Here is a 16,933-nt window from a genome sequence, read left to right on the forward strand (position 1 = left end):
ACCAGCTGAAATATGTAGCGGCTGTCTGACTGACAGACTATGTGATCAGAACTATCCACAATCTAACTTTGTCTCCTTGTAGCATACTCTCTTTCAAATTGCCTGTTGGGGGACAGCTACACGGTGCTGCTTGTATTAATATTTTTGGGGTGTGGTATATGGAAGAACAGTCATTAGCTCTTTTGTGCAGAGCTGGCACTAGGCATAAGCAGACTAAACAATTGCTTAGGGCCCTGAGCACCTCAAGGGGGTCCCCATTTGCTTTTTATTATAAGAACTTGCCTGTTTTAGCATTGGGTGAGGGGGCACAAAATATTCCTGCTCAGGGCCCCCAAAGGGCTAGCACCAGCTCTGTTTCTGTGGCAGATGTGATGTGATAGGAATGTTCTGGGATATTGTGAGGACATTCAATCAGTGATTCAATGATGTTTGACTCAGAGTCCAGGAGTGACCTGCACCCTTATTTAGGGCTTAATCCTTTAGCTACTTGGAACCCCCAGTTCCTATTGATATTGGTTAGAAGTTGAGGGCAAAACTACACCTAATACAACCATGGTTGTTACAGACTGGGGGCTTGTACACACTACCACTTATGTCGGTATCACTTACGTCGCTCATGGATGCGAATAAGCCATCCTCCACCGAGCAACGTAATTACACTGACTTAAGTGCAGGTGTGGACAGCGCTATGTTGGTGGGACAGCTTCTCCAGCCAACTTAGCTACTGCCTCTTGCAGAGATGCAGTTATTATGCCAATGGGAAAACTCGCTCACGTCAGCGTAGAGCGTCTTCACCAGATGCGCTACAGCAGTGCAGCTGCATCGGTGGAGCTGCGTCGCTGCAGCGCTCCTAGTGTAGACTAGCCCTGAGATTGGGCTTTTCAAAAGAGCCCAGGAGTGTGAGGTACATATCACAAAGGTAACTGGGCATCAAATTATTTAAAATCTCTCTAGGTACCATATTCTGCAAATCCTCTCTTCAGCTTTGTAGTCCTTACTCATGTAAATAGCCCTGCTGATGCTATGACACTGTTCTCTGTCATGCCAGTGTAAATATGGGAGCCAGGGGCCAGGTTGTGAAAATGGGTACTGTGACATTACACTCCATAATGCTTTATAGAAATATGCTTATGAGTATAAATCTGACATAACTGGAATATGTTTTATGCTAGATATGCCATGTAACATATCTTTGCAAAGGCTATGATCTACTGAATATATTCATCCTATTTGTATGCATGTATCATTTTTATATCTGAAGTTGTAAGCGTTGGCTCTATGCTTGTATTTAAAGTATTTGCTGTAGGAAGCACATAAGGCAGATTTGGTCAACATAATGTGAAGGGGTTATTCAAGTAATTGGGAGTCCTTAACTAACAATGGATTTTGGGAGATGCAAATTCACATCTGAGCTGTCCTGGGAACATTCAAACATTCAGACGCCGGCCTGCCAAAAACTGAATCATTCATAGACATGAGACTTGCTCAGATGACTAGAGACTCCATCTTGTGGTTGTGATTTTGCACAGGAGAAGAAAGGGATTTCCACCTACAAGAGAGAGAATATAAAAGACCCTGAAAACTCCTCCATTTTATCTTCAGCTGGCTCAAAAGATAGCTCTCCATCCTAAAGAGATGCCTGAAAGAAACCAGAAGAAAGTTCAGTAACTACGGGGGTGTGAGTATTTGCTGGACCCAGACTAGGAAGGAGTCTAGTCTGTCAAAGAAGCTTGTTAGAACATCTCTGAGGATGAGATTTTCCTGCATTTATTTTCCTACTGTACTTGGCTTAGACTTGCATGTTTTATTTTATTTTTTGCTTGGTAACTTACATCGTTCTGTCTTTTATTACTTGGAACCACTTAAATCCTACTTTTTTATATTTAATAAAATCACTTTTTACTTATTAATTAACCCAGAGCAAGTAATTAATTCCTGGGGGAGCAAACAGCTGTGCATATCTCTCTATCAGTGTTATAGAGGGCGAACAATTTATGAGTTTACCCTGTATAAGCTTTATAGAGAGTAAAATGGATTTATTTGGGGTTTGGATCCCATTGGGAACTAGTATATGGGTGCTAGAGACAGGAGCACTTCTTAATCTGTTTTCAGTTGAGCCTGCAGCTTTTGGGGGATGTGGTTCAGGCCTGGGTCTGTGTTTGTAGCAGGCTAGCATGTCTGGCTCAACAAGGCAGGGTACTGAAGTCCCAAGCTCCCAGGGAAAATGGGCTCAGAGGTAGTCCCAGCACATCTGGTCGCAGTCCCAAGGAGGTCTCTGTGACCCAACTTGTCACAGTGGCATAGTCAAGCAGGATCGGTGCACAGCTGATTGCTTTGAGATACTGGTAGTGATTTTAAGTGAGTTTTAATTGTGCTAGCTGGAGAACACACAAAGTGGTTACTGGTTTGTTATTTTCTGTTTGTTTATTTCAGGTGAGGGAAATAAGCACGAGAAAGCAGTGAGGCAGCTACTAAACTAGAGCTGGCTAGACTGGAAGCAGAAGAGAAGGCAAAGGACTGTGAGTTTCAATTGAGGCTCAAAGAAGCAGAGGCAGCCAGGGAAGAGACTGCACATAGAAGGGCTATGGAGGCAGAGGCAGCTAGGGAAGAAGCTGCTCGCAACAGAGCCATGAAGCCCAGAGGTTATTCCAACAAGCTGCTCAAGAAGAGAGGTGGCTAGCCCTGGAGTTAAAAGACAGAGAAATACAGGCCCAGATTGAGGCCCAGAAGCATGAACTGACTGTTATGGAGTAGAAAAGACAAAACCCTCCAGCAGCTGGCTCCACTTCCCCAAAAATCCACAAATGGGAGTGACCATGTCTACAGAATGATGAATCCAGTGATGTTGCGGAATATTTCATCACCTTTGAGAGACTGTGCACCCTCCATGCAATTCCTGATGATCAAAAATTGACTACATTGATGGCAATATTGACTGGAAGAGTTCTGGACATATTCAATAAGATGCCTATTGATGATGTTTCAAACTATGGTAAATTAAAGGAACTGGTTTTGAAACAGTTTCAGATTACACCTGAAACCTACAGGGTTAAATTCAGGAGTCTTAATAGGGGATCTGGGTTGAGTAATGTGGCTTCTGTAAATGAAATGAGAGATTTATTAGATAAGTGGGTGAGGGGAAAAGGCATTACAAGCTTTGAATGAGTGTGTGATTTGGTTACTCACGAACAATTCCTGAATATGTGCAGTGATGAGGTAAAACAGTATTTGTGGGTCAAAAAGGTGGATGCAGTGGGTGGATTGGCTGAGTTTGCAGACTCTTACGAGCAGTCACAAGCTGAAATTAAACATAAACCACTGGCAGAGGGGTACAGGGTTGGTGGAAAGCAGAATCACTGTTTTACCCCTGGGAAAAAGGAGGCTGGTCATTCACCTCCCCATTCCCCTGTTATTCATCCCAAATCTCCTGTACAAGCAGAGGAGTCCAAGAGGTGCTATAATTGTAAGTCCACTGAGCACCTGAGGTATAAATGTCCTTGGCTGAGTGGGAACAGGCAGCAGGGAACACATGAAGCTGCTGTTTCTCAGAGCACAGGGGTATCCCAGTCTGCTGCCTCTTTCCACACAGGATTTGTAAAGGTTACTTCTATGCAACCGAGCAGTGAGCATATGCATGCTGTTAAACTTAATGGCAAAGTGCTCCTAGGTTTAAGGGACAAGGGTGCAAAAATTTCTGTAGTCAGGAGAGATCTGATCCATGAGAAGGATTTGTTGCCAGGGAAAATGGCAGAATTGGAACTGGTGGGAGGTTACAAAGTCCTTGCACCTTTACCTAAGGTACACATGGAAGCTGGTGATTTGCAGGCTGAGCTGACTGTTGCACCAGTGGCACACAATTTTGCACTATTTCTACTGGGAAATGATTTCTTTGATGTGACAAAATCTGTCCCAGAATTTGTTAGCAGGAAGAAGGAATCTTGTGCTGAAAGCTCCAGAGGGGAGGGTGAAGTCACATGTTCTGCTGGGGAAATAAGGGAATGTCTCTTTAATTCCTCTGTAACAGTGGAAAACGCAGCTTTGGGGGAAGGGGCAGTTGAAAGCAGTTCCTGTAGCCCCGAGCCTCAAGGCAAGTCCCTGCGGGAGGGGCTGGATAAAGCCAGCTCCTGTCCTGTTATCATCTCGCTGGGGGAGGGGAATATTCCACCTTGTAACAGGGAGGCCATCCCAGCTGCTGACTGCCAGGAAGTTGAAGGGCGGCAGGGGACAGGTCCTACCCTGGGGTGCACAGAGACATGTACCCCAAAGATGGAAGTTGGGGTCCTGGTAACCACTGTGGTGGGAACAGACTCCAAGTACTCTGTAGTTGGAAGCAAGCCCAACCTGAGTGGAAAAGGGGGGAGGGATTTTGCTGGCCAGTGAAGGGTCTGTCATAGCCGGTAGCTGTGAGCCTACAGATGGATCTGGGCTACCTTCCCTTTTGGGGGACACAGGAGTGTCTGACCCAGAGGGGAGCCCAGGGAGGGAAGTCCCAACGGAAGGTGAGGGAGGACAGGGGAGTCTGCCCACCTTTTGTATGGAGGCTCTACCCAAGAGGAGGGTGAAAAATCTGCATCTAAAATGCCAGACCCCTCTCCAGTGGGTCTGTGTTTGTAGCAGGCTAGCATGTCTGGCTCAAGAAGGCAGAGCACTGAAGTCCCAAGCTGTCAGGGAAAACGGGCTCAAAGGTAGTCACAGCACGTCAGGTGGCAGTCCCAAGGGGCTCTCTGTGACCCAACCCATCACAGGTACCTCTCTATTGATGTCATTACGTCAGCTGAGGGTCTGAGCTATCCTCTTTTGGTGAGACAAAACTGGATTCTGGCTTGTTCTGTGTGGCTGTGAAAGGGAGGAAAAGAGCAGCTCTGGGCACTCATACTGGAGCCAGAGAAAATTCTGATCAGCAGGCTAGAGCTCTGGCCCATGCACATCATCTCTCAAGCACAGTATAGCCAGTCTCCTGCCTCTGCACCTAATTGCTATTGACCAGGCAGTGCCAAGGGCAGCTGGGCTCAGCAGACTTCTCCATGGTGCTATTGTGCCATGGTCAGCTGGGCTTCACAAACTACCACAAATTGAAGTCAATGTCTAAACTCCCATTGACTTCCACAGGAACAGGGTCAGACACAAAATGGACTGTACACGTGATCAACCAGAAGAGGACATTTGGGATAGAAGGTGATATCTGTGAGAAATTCACACAGAACAGTGCACAACTGTGCAGTGATTGGGAATTTTTTGTGAGAGATATCATGGTAAACACCTACTAGCCTATTTACAAATATTGCTCTGCATTCGTTAATGCCCGTGAAGAAGTACTGGGCCCCATTCTCTTACATGCCAGATTAAAGACCATGCACCACACACTGAGAGTAAACTGCCTGGAGATGTATTTATGTTACCTCAGGAATCTGTTTTTCTCTGTCCACCCTACTGGCTTTTGATCCAGTAGTTCCTGTTTTTTTGCATCTCGATCTGATAGTTCTAAGCCATCCTGATCCAGCTATACAATAAGGAAGAAGGAAATAAATCAGTAACAGTAATAATAACTAAAAGATAATATTCCTCCCAAGTTTAACAAAATATTATACCATCATAGTAGTTTATAGACGGATACGTCTATCTGCCCAGAGAGATATTATAGATATATTATACTGAATGTGGGTCTGTTGTTTAATCACAGTTAACTCACGCAATTAACTCAAAAAAAGTAATCACATTTAAAAAATTAGTCGTGATTAATTGCAGTTTTAATTGCACTGTTAAACAATAGAATGCCAATTGAATTTTATTAAATATTTTTGGATGTTTTGTACATTTTCAAATAAATTTATTTCTGTTGGAACACAGAATTCAAAATGTACACTGCTCACTTTATATTATTATTTTGAATACAAATATTTGCACTATAAAAATGAAAAAAGAAATAGTATTTTTCAGTTCACCTCATACAAGTACTGTAGTGCAATCTCTTTCTTGAAAGTGCAACTTACAAATGTTGATTTTTTTTGTAAAATAATTGCATTCAAAAACAAAACAATGTAAAACTTTGGTGCCAACAAGTCCACCCAGTCCTACTTCTTGTCCAGTCAATTGCTAAGACAAACACGTTTCTTTACATTTACAGGAGATAATGCTGCCTGCTTCTTATTTACAGTGTCACCCGAACATGAGAACAGGTGTTCGTATGGCACTTTTGTAGCCGCCATTGCAAGGTATTTACATGCCAGATACGCTAAACATTTGTATGCCCCATCATGATTTGACCACCGTTCCAGAGGACATGCTGATGACGCTCGTTAAAAATAATAATGTGTGAATTTAAATTTTTGACTGAACTCCTTGGGGGAGAATTGTATGTTTCCTGATCTGTTTTACCTGCATTCTGCCATGTATTTTATGTTATAAGCAGTCTCAGAAGATGACCCAACACATGTTGTTTGTTTGAAGAACACTTTCACTATAGATCTAACAAAACGCAAAGAAGGTACCAATGTGAGATTTCTAAAGATAGCTACAGCACTCGACCCAAGGTTTAAGAATCTGAAGCACCTTCCAAAATCTGAGAGGGACAAGGTCCGGAGCATGCTTTCAGAAATCTTAAAAGAGCAACACTCCGATGCAGAAACTACAGGACCTGAACCACCAACCCCCCCCCCCCCCAAACCACAACCTTCTGCTGATGGCATCTGACTCAGATGATGAACATGAACATGTTGGTCCTCACTGCTTTAGATCATTATTGAGCAGAACCAGTCATCAGCATGGACGCATGTCCTCTGGAATGGTGGTTGAATCATGAAGTGTCATATCAATCTTTAATGCATCTGTCACATAAATATCTTGTCATGCCAGCTACAACTGTGCCATGTGAATGCTTTTTCTCACTTTTAGGTGACATTGTAAATAAGAAGCTGGTGGCATTATCTCCTGCAAATGTAAACAAACTTGTTCGTCAGAACGATTGCCTGAACAAGAAGTAGGACTGAGTGGACTTATAGGCTCTAAAGTTTTACATTGTTTTATTTTTGAATGCAGTTATTTTTGTACATAATTCTATGTTTGTAAGTTCAACTTCCATGATAAAGAGATTGCACTACAGTACTTGAATGAGGTGAATTGAAAATTATTATTTCTTTTGCTTTTTACAGCACAAATATTTGTAATAAAAAATAAAGTGAGCACTGTCCATTTTGTATTCTGTATTGTATTTCAAATCAATATATTTGAAAATGTAGATCACATCCAAAAATATTTAAGTACACCTCTACTCTGTTATAACGCCGGCAATTTAAAGGGGCCGGGGCTCCGGCTGCTGTAGAGAGCCCAGGGCCCTTGAAATCACTGCTGGAGCCCTGCCGCCCCTACTCCGATATAACGGAGTTTCAGCTATAATGTGGTAGGGATTTTTGGCTCCCCGTGACCGCGTTATATCGGGGTAGAGGTGTAAATGTTTAACAGTGCAATTAATCGTGATTAATTTTTTAATTGTGCCATTGATCACAAATAATTTTTTTAATCGCTTGACAGTCCTAATTGAAAGATAGATTAATTGATAAATTAGTAAGTCGCTGAATCTACAGACATACACAGGACAATATTCTACCTAACATAGCTAGATAGATAGAGACAGAGAGGACATGACATTGTGTTACATTAGTAGAAGTTCTTATGGTTTGAGTAACTTACGTAGAAAAGTAAAATGAAGTCCTACGTTTGTGTCACAAAGGTTGAAAAGATGAGCCTTTGTTTTAGATCCAGCCTCAGGAATTTGGAATTGAAATAGCTATTAAAAGATCATCCTCTGTGTAGAATTATTCTTTTGCCTCTGTTGGCCAAATAGAAAGTCCTTTGATGTCAATAGGCTTTGGATCAAACCCTATTTGTTCATATGTTATCTTCATTCTAATTAAAAATTAATTTCCGATGGCATATATGCCACTTCCTTGACAATGTATATTACATTCAAATTGATGCTATTACCTGGAGAATGAGTTATCAGGATATTTTATCCCTAAGTAGTATTGTTTGTCATCATTACAATGGAAAAATAGTAATAAAAAGAAAAGGTAGTAAATAAAATTATAGATAAAAAAAATTATGCCCATTCAATTAATCACTTGGCAAATTAATAATTATTTTCTTTTTGTCAAAGTCACTTAAATAAACTTTAATTTTCTTTGAAAATAGTCAACCTTACCCTTCTCTCTTATTTATGCCAGTTTTAGACTGTTGTGACTTCACTCACTCCACTGGAATTATCCCTGATTTCCACTAGTGTGAAGGAGAGGAGAAGGAGCCCCATTACCTGAAGTGGAGTTCCTCATGATTTACACCAGGGTGAGTGAGAATGGAATTACCTCTCTAGCACTTCTTTGCCAGCCTGGAGTATATGAAAAAGGTTTTCAAATGATCCAGTATTTATAGAGACAATACCGAAAAGACTGACCATGTGAGTCCACACTCCTGATTTTTCTCAGTCTCACTGAAATCTGAATCCAACCTAGTGACTTCAGATAACATTTGATCAGTTTACATGTAAAATATGGGGGGGAGGGGGGGTTGTAGTTGTTTTTGCCCCCTCAGTGTGAGCCTTTCAAATTCATCCTGGGACCTGAAGACCGGATACCCCAGGACACTCTTTCTGCTGTTCCCACTTCAGAGAATGACTTCACCTAAATCTCCATCAATTTAGAATCAGTGTCTGCCCTTAGTTGTGCTCACATCAATCCTCAAAACTCCATTGACTTCTACTGAGTTACTGCGTATTGATACCACACAGCAACTGATACCAGAATCTGGCCTTGGGGAGTTACTTTGGACCAGGTACTTAAATATATTTAAGTGCCTAGTGGGATTTTCAAAACCATCTAGGTGCTTAACATATGTTGAAATTAATGATTTTTAGGCACTGAGGTCCTTGTGAAAGTTTCAATAAATGCCTTTAAAGGTGTCTAAATCCTTTAAACATCCCATTCTATAGCCTTTTTCTACTAACTGAACAGCACGTGGCTGTATTCTGAATTGTGTCTCTGGTTCCTCATCATTACTCAGACTGAATAGAAACCTACTCCATTATTACTCTCCTTGAAATCATGGGGGACTACTTGCAATTTCTAATGTACTTGAATAAGACTATCTGAATCATGCTCTCTGTGGGTTTCTGTGCAGTATGTCTTATATGTCTAAGTGATTTTCAGTATCATTAAGAAAAATATACAGAAGAAGGACCCAAGACACCTCTCATGTACAGTGGTGTTAATCAGGAATAAATCCACTGAAACCCAAGGAGTTACTAGTATAGGTCTGTCAAGGCTGTATCCCCACTTTGAACTTTAGGGTACAAATGTAGGGGCCTGCATGAAAACTTCTAAGCTTATCTACCAGCTTAGTTCTGGTCCGCTGCCACCATCCCAAAGCTAATTCCCTTCCCTGGGTAGCCTTGAGAGACCTTCACCAATTCCCTGGTGAATACAGATCCACACTCCTTGGATCTTAAAACAAGGAGAAATTGACCCTTCCCCCCTCCTTCCTTTCACCAACTCCTGGTGAATACAGATCCAAACCCCCTTGGATCTTAAAACAAAGAGAAATCAATCAGGTTCTTAAAAAGAAGGCTTTTAATTAAAGAAAAAGGTAAAAATCATCTCTGTAAAATCAGTATGGAAAATAACTTTACAGGGTAATCAAACTTAAAGAGCTCAGAGGACCCCCCTCTGTCTTAGGTTCAAAGTACAGCAAACAAAGATAAACACTCTGGTAAAAGGTACATTTACAAGTTGAGAAAACAAAGTAAATCTAAGACGCCTTGCCTGGCTTTTTACTTATAAGTTTGAAATAGGAGAGTCTTGTTTAGAAAGATGGGGAGAACCTGGATTGATGTCTGGTCCCTCTCAGTCCCAAGAGCGAACAACCCCTTAAAACAAAGAGCACACACAAAAGCCTTTCCCCCCCAAGATTTGAAAGTATCTTGTCCCCTTATTGGTCCTTGGGGTCAGGTGTCAGCCAGGTTACCCGAGCTTCTTAACCCTTTACAGGTAAAAGGATTTGGAGTCTCTGGCCAGGAGGGATTTTACAGTACAGCTGTTACCCTTCCCTTTATAGTTATGACAAGGTCAGAGGAGAGTTGTGACCAAGAAGCATAAGAGAATAAGTGTAAGAGAAATATCAATTCTCATATTGGTCATCTGAGCTCAGTAAGTTCTTCACTTACCTCCAAGAGAAGCTGACTCCAAAGGATTCATGGATGGATTCTACATGAGTATATGAACTTCCTTTAATGACCAATGGGACTTGGCTCCTAGCCACCTTTGGGGCTAATCAGTGGAAATAACACACAAACTCATTAAAACGATGTTTACCTTTTGGGATCCCAAGAGTCCATGAACTGAATCATGTTCCTAAGGATTCTGGGGCTAGATCAACAGTTTTTTATCAGTTTTTCCTAATAGCTAATCTAAATTTCCTTTGCTGTGGATTAAGTCAATTACTTCTTCTATCTTCAGTGGACATGGATAACAATTGATCATTGTTCTCTTTATTACAACCCTTTATATATTTGATGACTGTTACAGGACCCCATCAATCTTCTTTACTCATGAGTAAACATGACCAGTTTTTTTCACCTCTCCTCCTAGGTCATAAAACATAGGAACATAAGAATCATCATATTGAGCCTGACCAAAGGTCCATCTAGCCCAGTATCCTGTCTTCCAACAGTGGTTAATGCCAGAGGGAACGAGCAGAATAGGTAATCCTCAAGTGATCCATCCCCTATTGCCCATTCCCAGCTTCTGGCAAACAGAGCCTAGGGACACCATCCCTGCCCATGAAGTTATCTAGTCCTTTTTTTTAACCCTGTTATAGTCTTGGCCTTCACAACATCCTCTGGCAAAGAGGTCAGGTTTTCTAAACCTTTGTTCATTTTTGTTGCTTTCCTCTGGAGTATCTCCAATTTGTCCACGTATTTCTTAAAGTGTAGCACCCCCAAAAATGTATCTTACCAAATCCTTACCTTATTACCTTCACGATAATAGCATTACTTTGTAAATTAATTTTAAAGAAAAGTTTTGAAAAAAAAACTTAATGAAGAAAATCTCTTTTTGGTTTATTTTATTTTTAATTCCATTTTGAATAATTCAAAATGAAAATAACTTGGATTGTAAAAAGTGTTTTATTTTTCATTTTTCATCCACCTCTCTTTATCTCTTATTGGAGTGAGAGGGAAGAAGAATGGTTTGGTGATGAAATAAATGGATTTGGTAAAATAAGCCTATGTTTCCAAAAATAACTAGTTTTTGGAGCCCCCAAAGATTGAAAGTCTCACTTGAGGTGCCACAGAAAGTCCCTGATTTTCAGTAAGGGCTAAGCACCTGCATACCCTCTGAAAAACAAGCCTCTTCAAAATGCCAGAAATTGGGCACCCAAAACTTGATGCAGCAAAAATTGTTCATTACTCACTTTTACTGAACTATACTGTGTGCAGTTCTGGTCTCCCATGTTTAAGAAGGATGAATTCAAACTGGAACAGGTACAGAGAAGGGCTACTAGGATGATCTGAGGAATGGAAAACCTGTCTTATGAAAGGAGACTCAAAGAGCTCGGCTTGTTTAGCCTAACCAAAAGAAGGCTGAGGGGAGATATAATTGCTCTCTATAAATATAACAGAGGGATAAATATCAGGGAGGGAGAGGAATTATTTAAGCTCAGTACCAATGTGGACACAAGAACAAATGGATATAAACTGGACATCAGCAAGTTTAAACTTGAAATTAGACAAAGGTTTCTAACCATCAGAGGAGTGAAGTTCTGGAAAAGCCTTCCAAGGGGAGCAATGGGGGCAAAAGACATATCTGGCTTCAAGACTAAGCTTGATAATTTTATGGAGGGGATGGTATGATGGGATAGCCTAATTTTGGCAATTAATAGATCTTTGACTATTAGCAGAAAATATGCCCAATGGCCTGTGATGGGATGTTAGATGGTGTGGTATCTGAGTTACTACAGAGAATTCTCTCCTGGGTGTCTGATGGTGAGTCTTGTCCACATGCTCAGGGTTTAGCTGATTGCCATATTTGGGGTCGGGAAGGAATTTTCCTCCAGGACAGATTAGCAGAGGCCCTGGATTTTTTTTGCTTTCCTCTGCAGCATGGGGCACGGGTCACTTGCTGGAGGATTCTCTGCACCTTGAAGTCTTTAAACAATGATTAGAAGACTTCAATGGTTCAGACATAGGAAAGGGGTTTGTTGTGGGAGTGCGTGGGTGAGATTCTGCGGCCTGCATTGTGCAGGAGGTCAGACTAGATGATCATATTGGTTCATTCTGACCTTAAAGTTTATGAGTCTATGTCATCAGAGAGAATAAGCATTGTTAGCAAGCAGGGCTCTCTGCATTATTTCTAATTGATGGCATTTATTGAAGAAAGTCACCCGGACACTTTCTGGACAGGCAACAAATCTAATCTAATCTATCTATCTATCTATCTATCTATCTATCCATCCATCCACAAAACCCTGTAGGTAGGTGCACCAGTACAAACTTAGATATGTAATATAATTACAAATAAATACTAGATAAATAAATATCATTCCCATTTTAATGTAAGGTGATTGGTATTGATTAAAATTACATTTCCATCTTTAATCTTTCTTGGAAGAGTTTAATCTCCATTGGAAGAGTTCCAATCACTCAGATTCTCTTCAGTCCAGCCAGAAAAAGAAGAGTTGGGTGATACACACTGATGTCCAAAGGAAGTTGGAATTACTTTCCCATGTCTGTCATGATGATACCAGCTGAAATCCTGAGTTATGAAATATAAGGACATTGGAATGCTTTTCATAATGATACAAATGCAGGGTTAGGTCTAAGTGCACTACACTGTTTGACACTTCATGCCAACTGCATGACATTCAGTTTACTTAAATCACTTCACATACTTTTGTGAAAGAAAGAAAGAAAGAAAGAAAGAAAGAAAATCTAAACCGCAGTAAAATAATAGGAAGGAGAAATGATCTGACGTTTAATATTAATTCATGAATATTACTATGGTGCCCAGAGACCAGGTTCTTTGTGCTACATGCTGTACAAACCATTCCCCACACAGGTTACAATCTCAGAAGATAAGTGACATACAATAAGTACAGGGAGAGGGATGCAATCCTATTTATAGAACTTTTATATAACCATGTATATGTGCAATTAAAAAAAATATTCTGAAATAAAGTCCTAACAGCCTCTCAAGCTGGCTATCATGAATTACCGGGGTTTCCAATGGCACAGCAGAAAAGCTATTTCTTGAGAAAGGGGTTCAAATGCTCTTAAATGCTACATTTTTCCAGTTGCATTTTAAATGCTGAGGAGTGGGGAGTTGGAGTAGTCACTTGCTGTGGGGGCTGCATATAGGGATGCAAAGGGTTGGAAATGATGATTTAAGGTAAAGATATCATAAGGTCCAGGTGGGAAGAAGAAGAAGAAGAAGAAATGAGAATCAGCTTATCTGAGTTTAAAATCTATGTTTCTATGTGGAAGTGAATTTCCCTTTGTTACAGTTTTACTGGGGGAACAAAGGTAATTTAGGATAAATTTCCTTCATTTTAATTACTCCCCATATGAGCCATGACTTTTTTCTCAGTCATACCCATGTGAACGAAGCATTGCTTTATTAAAGTTAATGGAGTGACAGCGGTATAAAGTAGTATCAGGACTAGAATCTTTATGTTGACTTTAATCATCACTAATTGTTTGGGATCAAGAGTGACAGTCCCAAATCACCTCATGCCCCTTGAATCCTATGGCAGTTCTGAATGGTCAAGACCTCAGAAGAAACAAGCACTACATTGATTTGGTGTCACTAATAGGGATTTTTCTTCCTTGGCTTATTCCAAAGCCCAAAGAAGTCAATTAAATGACCCCCTTGAGCTTTGGGTCAGACCCCTTCTATGATTGGAATAACTGCCTATAGAAGCAGCTGTCCATTCTATCAGATATTTGTTTCTGTTAAATATTCCCATGAGGCATCTTGGCAGCATTTCCAAATATTTTAATTTGTTGATTATTAGCTGACATTTCATATCTTCAATTTTTTACTCCAAAAAAAAGAACATTCTAGTGAAGAAACAAGAAGAAGAGAGTCAAAACAAAAATGAACAGAACAAAATTATACTCTCAGTATTTTACTGAACATAAACCAGGTACAGTCTGCAGGATTCATTAAAATACATCAGAGTTACAGGTAAAAATAACCTTAATCATCATGAGACAAACCCAACTCAAAATCAATGCAAGTGAACACACAGATTTATAGTACTTAGAATAATGATTAAACAGATAAGTCTTCTCAGACTTAATTACAGCAGACCTAGTACTCCGCTCTGGTAAAATTTGCTGGTGAAGAGAAGCTCTTAAGAGAAGAGTCTAAGCAAACAAAATAAGCACACATAAAAAGGAATAGAACAAAATAATATTCTTGGCATTTTAATGAACTTAAATCACGTACAGTTTGCAGGATTCATTCAAGCCCATCAGAATTTCAGGTAACAATCACCCCTCCTGAATCAAAAGCTGATTCTCTTCTCCCCTACACTAGTTTCAGAAAAGATGAATTTATTTTGGGAGGTGCCAGTTCTGATTTTTACCAGTATGACAGAGAAGGGATTCGGCCCGTTGACTCCACGGCAGCTACTGCTGATTTACACTTGGGTAAATAAGAGGAGAACCAGCCCCATGAACAGAATGGAGTTCTAGGCCTGAAGAAATTACATTTTCTCTGAAAAGAGTTTCCTGCCCAATGTTCTCCTCAAGGCGCTTTTCACCTCTTTGTTCCTCAGGCTGTAGATGATGGGGTTTAACATGGGGGTGATCACCGTGTAGGAGAGAGAGATGAGCTTCTTGGTGTCTGGGGAGTAGCTGGATTTGGGTCGGAAGTATGTCGAGCTGGCCGTGCCATAGAAGAGAGTCACTACCACCAGGTGAGAGGAGCAGGTGGAGAAGGCTTTGTGTCTGACCTCTTCTGAGGGCATCCTCAGGATGGTGGTTATGATCCGCACATAGGAGACCAGGATCAGCAGGAATGGGAACATGATGAAAAGCACAGTCGCTGTGAGGGCCTCGATTTCGAAGAGAGAGGTGTCGGCACAGGAGAGCTCCAGCACAGGGGGGCTGTCACAGAAGAAGTGGTTGACTTGATTTGGCCCACAGAATGGCAGACTGAATATCCATGTCGTCTGCACAGTGGCCACCGGAAATCCAGAGAACCATGAGGCACCAGCCAACTGGAAACAAGCCCTTCGAGTCATAATGTCCGGGTAGTGCAGTGGGTTGCATATGGCCACATAGCGGTCATAGGCCATGGCAGCCAAAAGGCAGCACTCAGCTGCCCCAAAGAAGAAGAAGAAATACATCTGAGCTGCACATCCGGCAAAGGAGATGGCTTTATTTTCCACCAAGAGATTGACCAGCATCTTCGGGACAATAACCAAATTGAAGCAGATCTCTAATGAGGCCAAGTTCCGGAGGAAGAAGTACATGGGGCTATTGAGAGCGGGGTCAAATGATGTGACTAGGATAATGAGCACATTTCCTGTCAGGGTTATGGTATAAATACCAAGGAAGATGAGGAACAGCGGAACCTGCAGGTTCGGATGATTGGAAAACCCCACAAGGATGAATTCTGTGACAGTAGTGTGATTCATTATTCTCATGATGTTTCTTCAGTGTGTTTCACCTGGAAGAAAATTTTATAAAGAGGTCTTGGAGAAGAGTTTGTATGATCATTTTTGTCCATCATCTACCTAATTATGTGGGGATATAATTGCTAATTGACTGTAGATAGATAGATAGATATCGATAGTAATATATCAAAATCTCCTTTTCTCTGATAATCTTATTTCTCTATCTAGAACAAAGACAGAGAGACATGTATCTGAATAGATCTATCTATTCAACATCATCTATATATATCACTATTTGTTTCTCTGTTGCTCAGGAGTTTAGTACTAATCTATATTCATCTCTCTCTCTCTCTTCCAAAACACAAGATCTGAAACTCTGTAGATGGCCACTTAACATTATTCACATTTTTACTCTATTAAGTAAAGATTAATACTTTTGTGAATCATATCTTATGCTATTTCACAAGCTCTAATCTGTAGGGGTTGGCTGTCTGGGATAATCCATAATTTTCTTTATCTCCTCATAGCATATCTTCTTTCATGTTGCCTATTGTGGGTGTCAGCTGTATAGTGCTCCTTTTATTGATATTTTGGGTATGAAGTATAGGGAAGAACAATCATTGGATCTTCTGTGGCAGATGCAATGTGATGGGAATGTTCAGCAAAATTATCCAATTTGGAGAAGAGTGGTGTGGAGTGAAATCAGAGGCCTCTCTTCTGCATAAGAACATTTTGAGAACATTTTACCAATCATTTAATGATGTTTGTCACAGGGTATGTCTACACTGCAGTGTAACCCCAGGTTTCAAAATCAGGTTCAAGCCCCCCTCCCCTTACATCTACACCCAAATTGCTCTAACCCAGGTAGGGTGACCAGATGTCCTGATTTTATAGGGACAGTCCTGATTTTTGGGTCTTTTCTTATATAGGCTCCTATTACCCCCCACCCCTTGTCCCGATTTTTCACATGTGCTGTCTGGTCACCCTAAACCCAGGGCCCAGAGCTACTGACCAGGCAGTGATGGGGGCAGCTGGGCTTGGCAGGCTCCTCCATGGTGTTATTGTGCCGTGGTCAGCTGGGTTTCACAAACTACTGTCTTGATAAAATAGAAGTGAATGGCTGAACTCCCATTAAGTTCCAAGGGAATGGGGTCAGACACAAAACAGGACTGTACAAAGGACAGTTGGGATAATAAGTGACATCTTTTTGAAACTCACAGTACAGTGCACATCTGTGCAGTGATTGGGAACTTTTTGTGAGAGATAT

At 41.0% G+C, this 16,933-nt stretch overlaps 1 protein-coding gene across 1 annotated transcript; it reads right to left on the bottom strand.

Moving 5' to 3' along the window:
• Positions 1 to 14,751: 14,751 nt before the first annotated feature.
• Positions 14,752 to 15,696, bottom strand: LOC112117357 (olfactory receptor 10A4-like). The gene has a single exon (XM_026656794.1). The coding sequence runs from the start codon at positions 15,694 to 15,696 to the stop codon at positions 14,752 to 14,754; it is 945 nt and encodes a 314-aa protein (XP_026512579.1).
• Between the last annotated feature and the right edge of the window lie 1,237 nt (positions 15,697 to 16,933).

The sequence above is a fragment of the Terrapene carolina genome, unplaced genomic scaffold (genome assembly GCF_002925995.2).
Source record: "Terrapene carolina triunguis isolate 2854851 unplaced genomic scaffold, T_m_triunguis-2.0 Scaffold233, whole genome shotgun sequence".
Classification (NCBI taxonomy): domain Eukaryota; kingdom Metazoa; phylum Chordata; order Testudines; family Emydidae; genus Terrapene; species Terrapene triunguis.

What these genes read in the sequence shown, in the direction of transcription:
- LOC112117357 (XM_026656794.1), bottom strand. Translation starts at nt 15,696, where the DNA reads ATGAGAATAATGAATCACACTACTGTCACAGAATTCATCCTTGTGGGG.